This window comes from Oratosquilla oratoria, chromosome 39, assembly GCF_046742065.1.
Source record: "Oratosquilla oratoria isolate Oo_2021 chromosome 39, ASM4674206v1, whole genome shotgun sequence".
NCBI lineage: Eukaryota > Metazoa > Arthropoda > Malacostraca > Stomatopoda > Squillidae > Oratosquilla > Oratosquilla oratoria.
In genome coordinates this window covers 14,615,711-14,630,710 of record NC_134815.1, presented here as the reverse complement: position 1 = coordinate 14,630,710, position 15,000 = coordinate 14,615,711, and the positions used below count along the sequence as shown (strand labels likewise).

The 15,000-nt window shown below is 43.1% G+C and overlaps 1 protein-coding gene across 2 annotated transcripts in view; it reads left to right on the top strand.

The window, feature by feature from the left end:
• Cad96Cb (protocadherin Fat 4-like Cad96Ca) overlaps positions 1-15,000 on the top strand; it is a 303,538-nt gene that overhangs the window by 285,765 nt on the left and 2,773 nt on the right. The window contains exons 14-22 of one of the 2 annotated variants that reach the window (XM_076176559.1): positions 1,305-1,495; positions 1,925-2,039; positions 2,351-2,505; positions 10,102-10,216; positions 10,535-10,802; positions 11,323-11,539; positions 13,050-13,166; positions 13,427-13,637; positions 14,128-15,000. The exon at positions 14,128-15,000 is cut by the window's right edge and continues 2,773 nt beyond it. In XM_076176559.1, the coding sequence (XP_076032674.1) occupies positions 1,305-1,495; positions 1,925-2,039; positions 2,351-2,505; positions 10,102-10,216; positions 10,535-10,802; positions 11,323-11,539; positions 13,050-13,166; positions 13,427-13,637; positions 14,128-14,214 (1,476 nt within the window). In that variant the 3' untranslated portion in view covers positions 14,215-15,000. Of the gene's footprint in view, positions 1-1,304; positions 1,496-1,924; positions 2,040-2,350; positions 2,506-10,101; positions 10,217-10,534; positions 10,803-11,322; positions 11,540-13,049; positions 13,167-13,423; positions 13,638-14,127 lie in introns of both variants that reach the window. The other variant, XM_076176558.1, reaches the window with a different exon arrangement.

The following is a 15,000-nucleotide window of genomic DNA, read 5'->3' as shown; positions in this document are numbered from 1 at the left end:
TTTTTTTTACCTCTTCAGACACTTTGTCATGCTTAGGCGTTCAGTATCTGCTGCCTACGTTGCCATCTGTGCTCTCTTTGTTGGAATTTTATTTATGTGAAGCAGTGAACTCTTCCATATCTATCTGCGTATTATCATTTATCGTAGCATACGATCATGCCTTGAACTTGGTGGTGCATGTTTTTGTATTAATTTTTATTTTTCGGCTGAGGACAGGTGATTTTATGTAGGTTATCGAAGGGACCCCCGTCACACGTTCAAGATTCTCGTCAAATGTGAATTTGAAAAGCTGTAAAACAACTTCGCTTACAGTGTTCTTAATTCCCTACGGGCATTCCTTCCACAATATGTTTAATATTCGTATAGGTTCAACTTCTCTAGTTCGTCATTCATCTTCTCAGTGTATGACGCAAAGGTGATTTGACATTTAGAGATTCGAACTTTGAGTTGTGGATGTGTGACAGGGGCTTTAGTCTAGAGCAGCGTTTTTCAACCAGGGTTCCCCGGAACCCTAAGGTTCCGCAAAAGATCCCTAAGGGTTCTGCGAGAACAAGTGAGATAAGCTAATGCACTTTTGATTTTTTATTTAATTTCATAAACGTAATATAATGAAACACGCACGACATATTCTTGGTTATTGTAATAATGTAATATAGACATCATCCTATCTAACCTATTATTACGATGAAAATAAAATGAAAAAGATATAGTATATGTGGATTTTTTTTTTTTTTTTTCTTTTTTTTTTGCGCAGGGGTTCCTTGAGACATGCAATTTATTTTGAAGGTTACGTAGTGGAAAAAAGGTTGAGAAACGCTGATCTAGAGGCTGCGTAACACCCTCAGTAGCGTAAAGATATCTGTTCTGAGTATTCACAAAATCAGTACTGTAGGCCACTGTGCCGGAACTGAGCGCACAAGGCAGTTACCGTCTCGAAGGTCTTGACCTTTTTCTGCGGTGACGCCGTTCAAGCCTTTTGTTCTGGCAACTGTCAGACGATGTTATTCGGGTGAGGTGGCTGGCCTCGATTGAAGGAGACCTCATCTGGTCGGTCCTGAGTCTGAGTAAGATCGTCCAGCATTAGCCTGAATAGATTATCTAACTAGTGTCACCTTAGAAAAGAGACTAAACAAATAAGACTTGAACTATTACTTCGCTCGAGATGAACTGTATTTGTCCCTCAGCATTAGCCTAAATAGATTCTCCAATTGGTGTCACCTTAGAAAAGAGACTAAACATATAAAACTTGACCTACTACTTCGTTCGAGATGAACTACATTTGTCCCTCTCTTCGCTGTCTTCAGAGTGACACGGCGACTCTCCGGGTGACTGTTCTCAACGTGAACGACTGGGACCCTCGGTTCCGGTACCCGCAATACGAGTTCTTCGTGTCGGGCCCCAAACTGACCAACGGGGACTCGGTCGGCTCCGTCGAGGTCGCTGACGGGGACCGCGGCGACGTCATATCGTTCAGCCTAGGAGGACAGGATGCCAGGTGAAAAATATATACGTATACTGTAAAGAATATAAACACACACACACACACACACACACACACACACACACACACACACACACACACACACACACACACACACACACACACACACACACACACACACACACACACACACACACACACACCCACACACACACACATATATATATATATATATATATATATATTATATATATATATATATATATATATATATATATATGTGTGTGTGTGTGTGTGTGTGTGTGTGTGTGTGTGTGTGTGTGTGTGTGTACATATGTATACTTTGCACATATATACAGTGTACATAAAATGTTATCTTATGGCTGGAATTAATCTGTTTGCATTTAATACATTCAGTTATGGGTCACCCTTTAATTCAGTAAAATATTGTCGGGATTAACCTCTGACACTCTTCCTCCATAGGGCTTTCACTGTCACCTCCAAAGGGGAGCTGCTCATACGCGACGTCACTCGATTGAACACAACGGAGGCGCATATTGTAGTCGTGGCCAAGGATTCCGGTGTCCCTCCTCGTCAGGTAGGTCCTCTTAGGGGGTCACACATGGGTCGTACAGCCCGGGAGTAAAGGTACTTTGGTATTTTGTTACTGCATATTTACACTAGATACGCTATTACCCTATTATTAACCTTGTCAACGCAGATTAGCAAAAAAAAATCTGAATAAGAAATTAAATAAATGTGAATGAATACACAGATAAACAAATGAATGAATAATAATAATAAAAAAAAAACAAGTTCAAAATCCGTGGCCGAGGTAGGGCTACTCCTTTCGAGCAAATGCTAGAGACTTGATCCTTATGGCCTAATCCTGACCCTTCCCGCCTCCAGGCCTCCGTCCCCGTCACCGTCCGGTTCCCAGCCGGTCTGGTCCGATCCTCCCCGTTGACAGCGTCCTCCTCCTTCCTCCTGATGGTCATCTTCGGCGCTCTCCTCGGCGTCTTCGTTTTTGTCATTATCTGCCTCGCCATCTACATCCACAAGAAGTAAGTAGTCGTGGGTGGCAATACGAGTACCCGACGTTTCCTACCAGGCCTGCCAACCCTTTCGAAGCAGGTGTTTAAGGAAGACATTGGTACTCCTTTGTATTAGACCTCTCATCACAGTGACGTGATTTTGTAGTATTTTGCTCTGTCACTTCAGAGATGTCAGTTCAGAGATGACGAACTCAGGGCAAATGGGGAGACGTCAATTCTCAGATGGATAAAATCGTCTGGACTCTGACAGAACAAAATGTATAAAGCACATTACTGTGTTAAGGGTATTACTTAGGATGTTAGTTAATGTTTAAGTTGAATGACTCATACCCTCCCCAGAATCCATTAAACCCCTTCGCTGGTGATTTCCTCTAGAAATTTTATATTGGCTGACGTCAGACGATTGTCCTCGTCTCGAGTAATGGCTCCGTAGTCAAGGGATTAAAACTACCATAGTTAATTGTTTCCATATGAGAACATATTTTGTGGTTCTATTACGTCTGGAGCCAGATAACTTAATCTAGTTTAGGTGACGTGACTCTAGCAAAGGGGTTACAAGAACTTTGCTCATGTGACAATTTATAAGTTCATTTTTACTGAAAATCTATCTATTCTATACTATTTTGTTTGTGCTTCGTCTCAGGGACTCTGTCATTAATAAACCTCACATTATGATATCTTCATCGTAACTGTGCCTGATTGGCTATCGAACTCGAACGAGCCATGCAGCAGCCAATCAAACGCAGTTTAGACGAATATATTGCTATAACGTGAGTCTTATTATTATCAGATTCTCTTGAGACGTTTCATGATTATAATGATGTTATTGGTATGTGTATCATGGTTTTGTATTCGATATTATTTTATATTGAGACTTTACCAACAGCCAGCTATGCACAAATGTAACCAACCTGTTCCCCAGTGTCAACGCAGACGAAAGGACTTACACGGAACATGACACTAGTGACGACACACACATACGTCAAAAAAGTATCCTTGCCCTCAGTTGTGCGAAAGACAGTGGCTACCAATACAGTCAACGCCGGCAATTCTGACACGAAGGGTGGCTCCAGTTATGCTGCTTATATCACATCAGTTGTCTTTCGTCATTTGAATTCCGATAATGCATACCATATACCAAAAGTCCCTTTCCCCCTTATAAGTGGGGTGACCAACATAGACATGAACCCACCTTTTATCCACCCCACAAGAGTCCAACACCCATATGTCTCCTTATGGACAAAAGGTCCTCTTTGTCTCCCGCCCACTGATCGGGTCAGAAGCAATCCAGCAGGACACAGAACCTCCACAGCAGGATCCAACAGCCGAAGCTGGTTTACCCTCATTTCTTCATTACATGGTGACCCTTCCCCTTCCCTCTAATCTAATCCACTCAAGAATTTACAGAGAAGACAGTAAGAATTCGGTCGGGTCATATTAATTCATCACCCATTTATAACCACTCCCCATTCATTCTTACCTCTCTTGCCCCCTCCCTTTCCTGTTCGACAGGCATTCCCCTTCTAAGGCACATTAATACAGCAGTAAAATTCAATCAATACAACGTATCTGGAGGTTGTATTAGCGTACCTGAATTCAAGAGCTTTGGGAGCACTTTTGAGACTAACTGCGCATTGCAAAATGCACTTGGGCCATTTGAGAGCGCACCAAGAAAACCTCGCTCATTCTTCCTCCGTCGCACCTTGGGGGCAAAGATACTTTTTTGACAACTGCACCTAAGCTAAGTTGGATAGGTTACTGAACACATAGCCCGGTTCTCGTGTTTATCCCTATGTATTCTAACCTGGCAGAAACTTTGTTCGTAGTTCTTTTTGGAGAGTGGGAGTCTCTTCTAGCCGAATACATTTCATATCAATATATATATTATCATAGATATTACTCCAGGAGCAAAGATAATGCCTGTTCTTGATAGATTTCTGCCAAGTTAAAATAAACAGTTTCAGTGCGATGGTGTTGGTGTCAAGGTAGATTAGGGTAGTGGTGGTGGTTATGGTGGTTATAGTGGTGGTGGTGATCGTGACGGGGGTGTTAGTAACGGTGGTGATTGTGCTGATGGTGATGGAACTGGTTATGTGGTGACGTTGACGATTGTGATAGTGATGTTGATGGTGATGGATGTAGTGGTAGCAACCTTTTATCTATGTGTTTTTACTATATCTGCCGCACACTGGTGTATATAGAAACACAGAAAACGCCACGTGACAATTTATTCTTTGTAAACAGCTTGGCGAAGCTGTAAACATAAATGGCATCTTCATCACGGGTACAATTAAGAACCTCACCTATGCTTGGAGGTGTAGCCCCTAAAGGTCGGTACCCGATCTCCGGCCCGAGGCCAAATACCTATCATACACACCTTCCTTTATTTTTCACCAATGTTTGACATAGGGAGAGAAAACAAAAATGATGTCAGCTCTCCTCATGTCCTCCCCCGTTATCTCCTACTCCTCCATTATTACCACCATTTTCTTTCTCCTCTGTTTCTTCCTCCTCCCCCTCTTCTTCCTCCTTCTCTTCCACTTTCTCCTCCCCCTCCTCCACCTCTTCCTTAATAGCCGGTGGTATAATATGAATATGTCTTCTTTGAGAGATCTATACTCGTAAGTGGGTCTGGAAACCGTTGCCGGATGATATAGGGCTGTGGGTTTCTGGTCAGAGAAAATCGAGACAACAGTGAAGCGAATCGTCTCTTTCTTTGTAATCCGAATGGCGGGTTGGTCTCAGCAGTGATCGTACACCCGCGTTCGAATCCGACAGCCATCGTCGAAGACTTCTGCCTGTACCCTGAAAGTCTGAGCACATTGGGCAAAAGTCACAACCTCGGGCACTGCTAAGCGTCTTCGAGTGTGAGCTTCGAATATATATATACATATATATATATATATATATTTATTCTAGTACTTGTCACAGTCACCGGCGACTTTTGTTGCAAGTCCTGTATCACAACTGTATCACAAGACCTTTTCAATTTCTTATTTCTTGACTTTGATAAAAATCTTGTATTCAGGAGCCCTCTAACTTTGCAAGATCCTGTGCCACTTTCAGATATTTTATTCTGACTAACTTCAGGCGATTTTATACCACTCAAAGGGGATATATGGTCTTCCAGAATGCTAAAATGACGTTTCTTGTTGGAGTATTATGACACATTTCTGTATAGTGTTCACTTCATACGATTTCTTTTACAGAAAAAATCATACAGAAATAATAAACAACAAATAGCATATTTGCATTGAAAAATCACAAATCTATTACTTTTTTCACTACGGTGGGAGTTCTCCTTTAGCTGAATAAAACAGTCTGGCAACAGACGTGTCAAAAAAATTGAAACCTTATGAACAAGACTCCACTTATAAGTACACGTATTATGCACGGCCATATACACACACGCAGAAGATACATGTGCACATTAGTCTGTATATACTGTGCACGAAGACTTGCATGCCTCATTGCATACGTACACGAATATGTACACATGCACATATGTATGACCTTACGCAGAAAGTCAGCAAAAAAGAAGAAAGAAGAGAACAGCGGGAACTCAGGTGGAGGGAAAAATGTGTACAGTCACTCGAGCAAGTCTCTGTAGATACTGTACTGTATCTGGGCAGTTTCAGGATCCTCGACGATTTCTGAAATCGCGCGATCTGAGCAATGAATGGAAGTCCTCGATATGTTGCAGTCTCTACTTTCTCAGGTCCTGGTCTTAAGGTACTTCTGGTGTACACTAGCACGTACAGATATCTGAATGCACCTGTTTTCACATCACCAGCACGCAGTATCTTGGTGCTTTCGTTAGTACTGTTGCGTACAACTGAACCTGGCCTATGATATCAGAACTATATGGATCTTTTATTTATCTAGTTTTGCCATACATAAATCACTACTGTCAAAAGATATCATACTATGTGCATAAATATGTCGAATATTCAATGGCGAAAGGTTTATTTCTTCCGATGTATCATATGTCAGGTTCTGGTGTCCGCGGCAGTGCATCCGAATTTACATCCTACCGGTACATGGACGCAAAGTCCAGCGCACGGAGTCTGTCCACGCGCGGGAGGTATGGCTCACGAGTGACGTCAAGTCGCCTTGTCCGGATACCCCAATCACAAAACATGTGAGACTCCGACCACAGTTCCAGCAAATGTGGACAGACTTTGTGAGCTTAAGACTTTGTGTATATACGATGACATACGCAGAAAATCCCCTCGAGCGCACACAAACTCTGTGTACACTTCATGTCAACGTGCGGAGGCGTGCACATACGCACACACGTGTTGCACATCTAGCTCCGTCAATAAAATTGTCAACATCTCTGCCAACAGCAAGACGGACGACGATGCCAACGCAGCTCTGCCAACGAAGCTAAGCAACATGGGATCAGTGTAAGTGTCTTCAGTTGGTGTTAGAGGTGGTGGCAGATATTGTAGTGGTCATAGAGGTGGTAACAAAGGTGGAGTTTGTGGAGGAGGAGGTGATGGCACAAGTGGAGAAAGGTATAGAGAAGAGACAAGACAAGGAAGAAGAACTGAAGAGGTGGGATCACGATTTTAGAATAGATTGGCCCCCTGCAGGACCGGCCTGTTTCCCAGGGAGACGATAGCGTCCTCTGCACCTTACTGAGATACTTAAAGCAAGTTGTTAGGTCTGTGTGTTTAGTGAGAAGTATGCATCCAGTTATAGTCGTGTTGAAATGGTTGTGGTTACGGTGAAGTCGAAATCAGCGGAATCAGCAGGACCACTTTGATTAAGCTCCTTTATTCAATTACGACACTTGTCTATAGAGAACCTCTGGTGCCCGCCGTTGCCGAGTGGCAAGAAGGGTGGGAGACTATATGGAGAGAGCGATTGGTTACCGCCATACTCAGCTTTTTCCTAATGACATCTCAGTAGGGAATGGGTAAAGAGCGGACCATATTCATCAAGTTCAATGAAAAGGGTGAACAGGAACGTAAGGATGGAGCCTTGAACACTGAATAGGATGCTGGAAAAATGGTGGTTCAACAACTATCAATGGTATGGTGTCATTCTCATAGACAGACTTTTCACCCACAGCATCACCACGCTCTATTGCATTGTATGCACCAGTAAATCTATGTTAGCACCTGGCAGTACATATATCTTTAGGAGTATTACATTACAAACTCTACCCTTGACTACGCAAAGGGGTGAATTGGGCATTTTTAAGGACTGTCGCCTCCAGTTTCTCTAACCCAAAATCTGCGGGCCCAACAGCAGACGGCAACGGACCCCGGGCGGCCCTCCCGTGGATCTGCCCATGAAGAAACGCGCTCCCAGTGTTGTGTATGTAACTGTTTGTAATACCATGCAGTAAATAGTACTATTCTTGCGGACACAGGAACGATGCGAATATATATAATTTGTTGTTGAGTAATAATTGATATGTGTATGCAAGTATTTCCCTACAATTATTATTATTATTATTATTATTATTATCATTATTATTATTATTATTATTATTATTTTTTTTTTTTTGGTACAAAATGTTAATGGAATCACTGTGAAAGCCGTCTTTGCAGAGTTTTGATTTATCGTTGGATCACATTCGGGTATCCGCAGGAATACAGTACAGAGCGCTGCATTGTATTACGGTTGGTGCATGGAGACCTGAGGTGACCTATGACGTTAACTTTGACCAACATTTCTCCCTCTTTTTTTTCTTTTATTTTTGAAAACAAAAAAACAGGAAGACCTCTCCTTTGCTTGCAGGGTCAACCCAGATTCTGGGGTGCCAGTCAGTAGTGGTTGGGATGGCACGCTCTGGTAATGTCTTTAGAAGAAAGTTACTAACCCTGAACTCTTTGAATGCAATTTTCCCACGACTGAGTAAAAGCACGGCTAGGAATAAAGATCATAGGTCGTTTCCGGCAGTGAAAGGATTAACCTAGATGGGTTTTAACCCTTTGACTGCTGGTTGCCATTGGCTGGATAAAATCACTGAGCGACAACCAGAATAGAACTTTTAAGAGTCTCTCAGCAAAGAGAGGTTCTCCAGTATGGATACAATTGCGTGACGCCAGCCAGAGTAAGACCCTTGAATTGGGCAAAATGGCTCAAAGGTGAAACGTAATAGAATTTGTGTCACAGAAGTTGATTCTATCTCGGTCTAATACTTCACCACTAAGTGTCCTTGTTGTCGCCAGGGGATTTTATTCAGCCGTGAAGTCAATCCATTCGGCCGATAAAACCTTGATGTTCAACATCCAGCCTTCTCTCGCCATTAGAACCTTCTCAAAATGGTGACGTAGTTAACGGTCATTGTTCAGGCTAAGAACAAACGATTTTATGTAGCTGAAGAGGGTGAGGGACGTTGGACTTTGTCCTGAAAGAGACCTCGATAGATCGAGACCCCCTCCTTCATCCCCAAAGTTTGCTTGCCCTCATCCGGAATAAAGACAGTAAAGTACGTCACTATGCTGAAGATGTTCATGACAAGCAGGGAGTAAATAAGTTTTAAACGCACTTATAACTCTCACCCCAGACCTTATTTTCAATCTAACCTTTGGTTAAATCTACGACTCTTTCATTAAACTCGTTAGATCTTTGGACATCCTTCTTCCAATAAAATACTTAATCATCGTAATGATCAGCAAGGCGTGTCCTTCCTATGAAGCCTCAGTGAGCCCCACTTTCAATGTTCTGAACAATACCAGAAATTTCTGTACAGGTTATATTTGTATACCCTGGGCGTTGGAAGGTTAGTTTTAAACTCATATGTGTTAATAAATTGGGTACAGGATTACAGTTCATCTACTTTGCTACCATGATGTCTTCCGCAGATTTTATTCTTGTTACTATGAGACGATTTTATTCGGGTCGTGGATCAAATCTGGGGCAAAAAGGGGCTCGAACGACCGAGACCCACTTTTCGTCCCGAATCTCTTCAGTTCGTAGTTATTCAAATAAGCCTAAGTGCAAATTGAAACGCAGGCGACGCAGGTGATGCAGGCGACACAGGTGACGCAGGCGACGCAGGTGACGGAGGTGACGCAGGCGACACAGGTGACGCAGGCAACGCAGGTGACGCTGGCAACGCAGGTGACGCAGGCGACACAGGTGACGCAGGCGATGCAGGTGACGCAGGCGACACAGGTGACGCAGGCGACGCAGCACAGAGCAAAGGCAGAACTTCTCTATCACTTGAAATGCCTCTAGATGTACTACCTCAGCATTTCAAATGAATGAGAAGTTCAAACTGTGTTTCAGTTCAGCAACAGGAAGTCTGCCTTTGCTCAGTCCTACGTCGCCTGTGTTGCCTACGTCTCTTTTTGCGCTTAGGCTAAGGTCGCCAGGGATTAGTGAGCCAAACATTTGTTGAATACGTCACATTAGCGAATTGATCTAGGAAATGGAAGGAAGAGGGTGCCCAATCATCTGGTGAGCGTTAACGATACGTCCTTCCTTTGATTAACTGCCTAACTAACACAACATCGAACTTAAAACACCAAACACCTACATCAACTGTCCGGACGACTTCTTTGCGATTCGAAAAGCGTTTCGCACAGCGGCTCATGAAATTCCCTTGGATCTTCCTCTTAACGCGTCTTACGAACCTTGCAGCAAGAAGTACCGCGACGACCACAACGCGGCGCTCCCGACAAAGATGAGTCAGATCGTGTCACCCAACGGGATTCCACACACCAAACTGGACTCCCTCTCGTCCCTCAACCATCAGGTGAGTGAAGATGTCACCTACTAGGTATCATGTACAGTTGAGGAAATTCCTGGAGATTTTCTGGTTGACAGTCTTAGTATATAGTTTTAATTCACGAATGAATAAACCCTCTACATTTATTATCAACCTCTTCGGTATCGATGGGTTCCAAGGGGATGAAGAAAGTAGCCTTGTCTGAATGAAGCAATGATTATCTTTTCGGGGGGCACTTGTTGTCTTAGTCTAGTTGAAGTCCGATGATTTCATCTGGCTCCGTAATGATCCTTAGATAATGATGAGTATTAAAAAAATGTGGATATATATTCTACTTTCCTGCAGATGCAAGGGAACGGAAGACCGAGCATATCTAGCCCAGTTCCTAACGGAGTTGTCAATGGGGTGGCCAACGGCATCCCTAACGGAGTCCCTAATGGATCTGTTCCCAACGGATCTGTTCCCAACGGAAATATTCCTAACGGTGTCGCCAACGGAATTCCCAACGGCGTATCGAGCAGTATGACCAGCGTGGAAACTCCTTGCTATGACTCCGCCACGGAAAACAACAACAACGTGAGCAGTAACAACAACAACATCCGAGGGAGTATGAGTAAGTTTTATATTTAATTTTATTTATTTATTTATCTTTATTTATTTATTTATTTATTTTTTAATGAGTGAAATGTCATTCCCACGGACTTTGTTTAAGCCCGTGTGATATGAGTAAGTATCTCCGAGGTGAAAAAAGAAGGGGAGATAAGATGCTGCCTTCATGTAAAGAATTCTAGGCTGACGTCTAAAGTATAGCCGTCTTTACAAGTATTGGGATCTGCGTTCCACCCATGTTGAGGCTCACCCTAACCCTCATTGAGAACCCTCCACCGTCGACCCTTGATAAGACCATCTCATCCGCTCGACCTTTGTTTAGACCCTTTTCCTCCCCTCTGGCCTTTATTGAGTCCCGACTACTTTAATTGCTGAGAACTACCCATTACCCTTTTTGAGACCCATCTATCAAATTTGTTGAGCTCTTTTATGAACTAACTTCAACCCATGAATCTGTTGTCCGCTGTCATGACGTACGCCATACACCAGTTTTGAACACCTTGTGACTTTTGACCTGTTTTTAGTTTCAGTGAGATCGAGTGCCCGGAGTACTAATTCTGCGCAGGGGAGCCAACGGTACCTGCGCAACCCGCTAGCGAATGGTGGTACTCTGTCCTCGGAGGACAAGGGACCACCCCACAACACGCCCGTGCCCCCCTCCCCCAGTGGGACTGTCACGTCCTTCATCACTAACGCCTCAGCCGCTACTGTGCCAGCGACCGACACGCAGCACTCCCAAAGGTAAATAAACGACCCGTAGTGTCTGGAAAGGCCAACTGCCAAAAGCATGACAAAGGGAACACCAAGTGAATACCAAACCTTTATTTTTGGTACAACGTTTCTCTCATTGGAGCTTCCTCGAGTACAAATACACAAATCATGTGATCTGTGTCCCCACATGGTGTTTCCTCTGCCAAGCCTATAGTGTATTGGATAGTGATGAGAAAGGTCTGAACAAGTCAGGAGGGATTTTTCGGTCCCCGTAACCTAGGTTATTATTTCCTAGACGACAGATGTCAGGTCACGGAGCTCAAAACCTTTCATCACCCGTAAGCAAAAGAGGGGAAGAGAAAAGTTTTATACAGGGTTATGGGAGGGGGCCACTTTGTGTTTGTTTTCCTCGTGCTGCATTTGCTTAAGTAATGCCTTCGTAAATGTCACATTACAGGCTTTAGTAATTATATAGAACACCAATATATCTGTTGTAATTGCTAAAAAGAGAGAAAATATGTTTATGTACACTGCGTACCGAGTAAAAACATGCTAAATTTTACATTGAATCAATTTCTCCAATATTTGGGGAATGTACTCGATCTTTTTTTATAAGGAAGGCACTTGAAATATTACTTTAGTACTTATAATACAGTTACTCGGCGTCGTGGGTCATCATTATACATAAAAGAGTATATCTTAATTTCGATATATGGCGAGGTAGATGCTTGAGGTGCAAGTTTTCCATGGTGAACGCAAGATATATGAGTAGGAAAGTGAAGCTGGAGGAAAAGCTGCAAGGGTAGATGTTAAATAATCTAGTATGCGTAGATGACACTTCTATTAACATAGATAAGGTAGGGGTTCAAGGGTTGGTAAGTTAATGTAGTCGGGTTTCCTCATGGAGGAAATGGAAAGTTAATGTGTCAGAAAGTAAAGTTTTCGTAGTATCCAAGAATAGAGGATGTAATCAAATAATTCCGACAATCACCCCGAACTCGAACCGAGGCCTTGCGTGAAGTTAGGCCGAAGCTCTACCGACTAAGCCATAGGGACTCTAAAATTCTCTAACTTGGAAGTTTATCTAACTCCCGAAGAACTAAGTCGACTGCTAACTGCCGTCCTAACTTGTTTTATGGAGAAATACAGCTACACGAATAGAACATGCGTCAGGTAGAAAGTTACTGACATCAGAAATCTGATATACTTGAAATTGGAAGGCTCGAGGAAGAAATAGATCAGTGAGTAAGGGGGTGGGGTAAAGGTAGGAGGTGGCTTCAATACGGTATGAAGAAATAAAAGTTTGATTGGATGATTTTTTATGAATTTCACACACACACACACACACACACACACACACACACACACACACACACACACACACACACACACACACACACACACACACACACACACACACACACACACACACACACACACACGCCTACCTACCTACCTACCTACCTACCTACCTACCTACCCACCTACCTACCTTCCTGGGCGAACTTCTTTGGTTAGAATTATTTTCTCTCTTTTACAGCCGTTCGGGAACCCCTACAGCCACAAGCAACAATCACCGGCCTAGAGGACCAACGTTAGTAACTAACGGAATCGCAGCGTCACCTTCTCCTTCTAGAATAAGCATAGTGTCCAGAAGGTGAGTCTCAATTAGTACCATGTGGCACTTTTACTTATATTTCGGCTGCTGCTGGAAAAAAACCTTCTTAAATGTGGATGCCAAAATCATCCAAATGTTTGAGACAAAAACTTCTCGCATGCCAACGGAGTAGAATTATAGGCCTACTTACGAGTATGCTTCTGACGCGGATCCAAGCAATGGTTTCTGGTCAGGGGAACTCAAGGCAACAACTATTTGACTGACTGAATGATTAAACAAATTTTCTCCCCTGACAGTAGCACCACTGTGGACGGGACGGCGAGAGCTCCTGGGGGTCTTCCTTCGAACAAGGTGGCACCCGTACCTCCTCCCTCGCCCACATCTACGTTAGGGGCACCCACGCCCCAGCCTCCACCAGGCACGATGCCACCCTCCAGAGTAATGTGGCCGAACGGGTCCATCCCGAAGAAAGTCAAGAAACTTTCGTGGGAGGACGAACTCAGTTCGACGGTAGGTGTTCCTCGAGGGTCAGGTTAAATCCATTAAGCCACCATGGCCCAGTGAATTATATACTTTGTTTTTGGTTAACCCCAGACTTTATCATTCGTGTGAATGTAGACGTTGTTCAACATCATCTAATGGTGGGAGTCGTCTTGTAAGATTGTAACAGTTTCTCAGATCACCATTTTAATGTGATGTCGCTGTACGGTCCGATATGTATATTCTTTTGCTGAAACACTCATATATTCGTGTAACTGAGGACGATTTACAAAATTAACTCGAAATGATGACTACCATTTTATTCATTGTAAGTTTCCTAAATCGACATCTCTTCCCTGCCTTTTCCAGGCGGGAAAGCGACCCAATGTCGACCTTAAAAAAAAAAAAAAAAAAGCGGCTTGTCGTAAGTAACAGGGCTTTGGCCTACCAGGGGTTTCCTACTTTTTATGCTACTGTGATGTGTATATTCTTTTACTGACATTTCTTTGTGTAATTTCAGACGGAGCTCGATCCTGAGGTCAGCGTAACGCCGATGCCACAGAAACCCGCGAGTACAGAGACACCCAATCTGACCGTGTACTTCTAGCGACGTTCTCCAGCGCCTTCGTCAGCGTGTCGAGGGCTTCCTTACGGCTTAGCAAGCCTGGTGATCTTCGTCTTTGTCACCTTGTCTAGCAGGGCCCTCTACGAATGTTCCTCATTATCCGTCCGTACTATACATACAGGACAGCGGTGCCGCCCTCCCAAGATAGGACTTTAGGCGATACTACTCCGTGTTAGAAAATGTATCTTCTTATTGTGATGTGTCAGTCACGCATGGGCGTGGTTTCGATATTCCGAGTGAGTGCCACGTGATCTTGATTTGTATCAGACAATATTTCATTGTGTCTAAGCACCACAGGAGCGTCGATTGCTCTGTGTGTCACTTGGAATCTGATGAAAAGGACTTCGTTATATTGTGATGTGTATCGCCAAATATAAAATATTATATAAATGCATATATTCTATATGTATATGTACATTGAAAATTTTTACATTACGACACTACATATCAGCAAAGTAGGGAAATATTTGGAATGATCGGATAGCTGAAAATAGATGAGTGATGTTACATATGTGTGTGCATCTGTGAATGAAAAGAAAGAAAACTGAAATGGGATCAATATCAAGTGTCTTTTTGTAATTTTAGAAATACGGAAAACTCGCATACAAGTCTAGAATACATTCTAGTGCCTTGTGAACGATGAAATCTATAGTCATGCCTCTGACCTTTAGAGGAAATAGGATCTGCCTTGTGCTTGAGGACTGATTTTCTTTACTTTTTTCTTTTTCGTATTCTAAGGCAAGGTCTACAGAATATCTATGGGCCTTG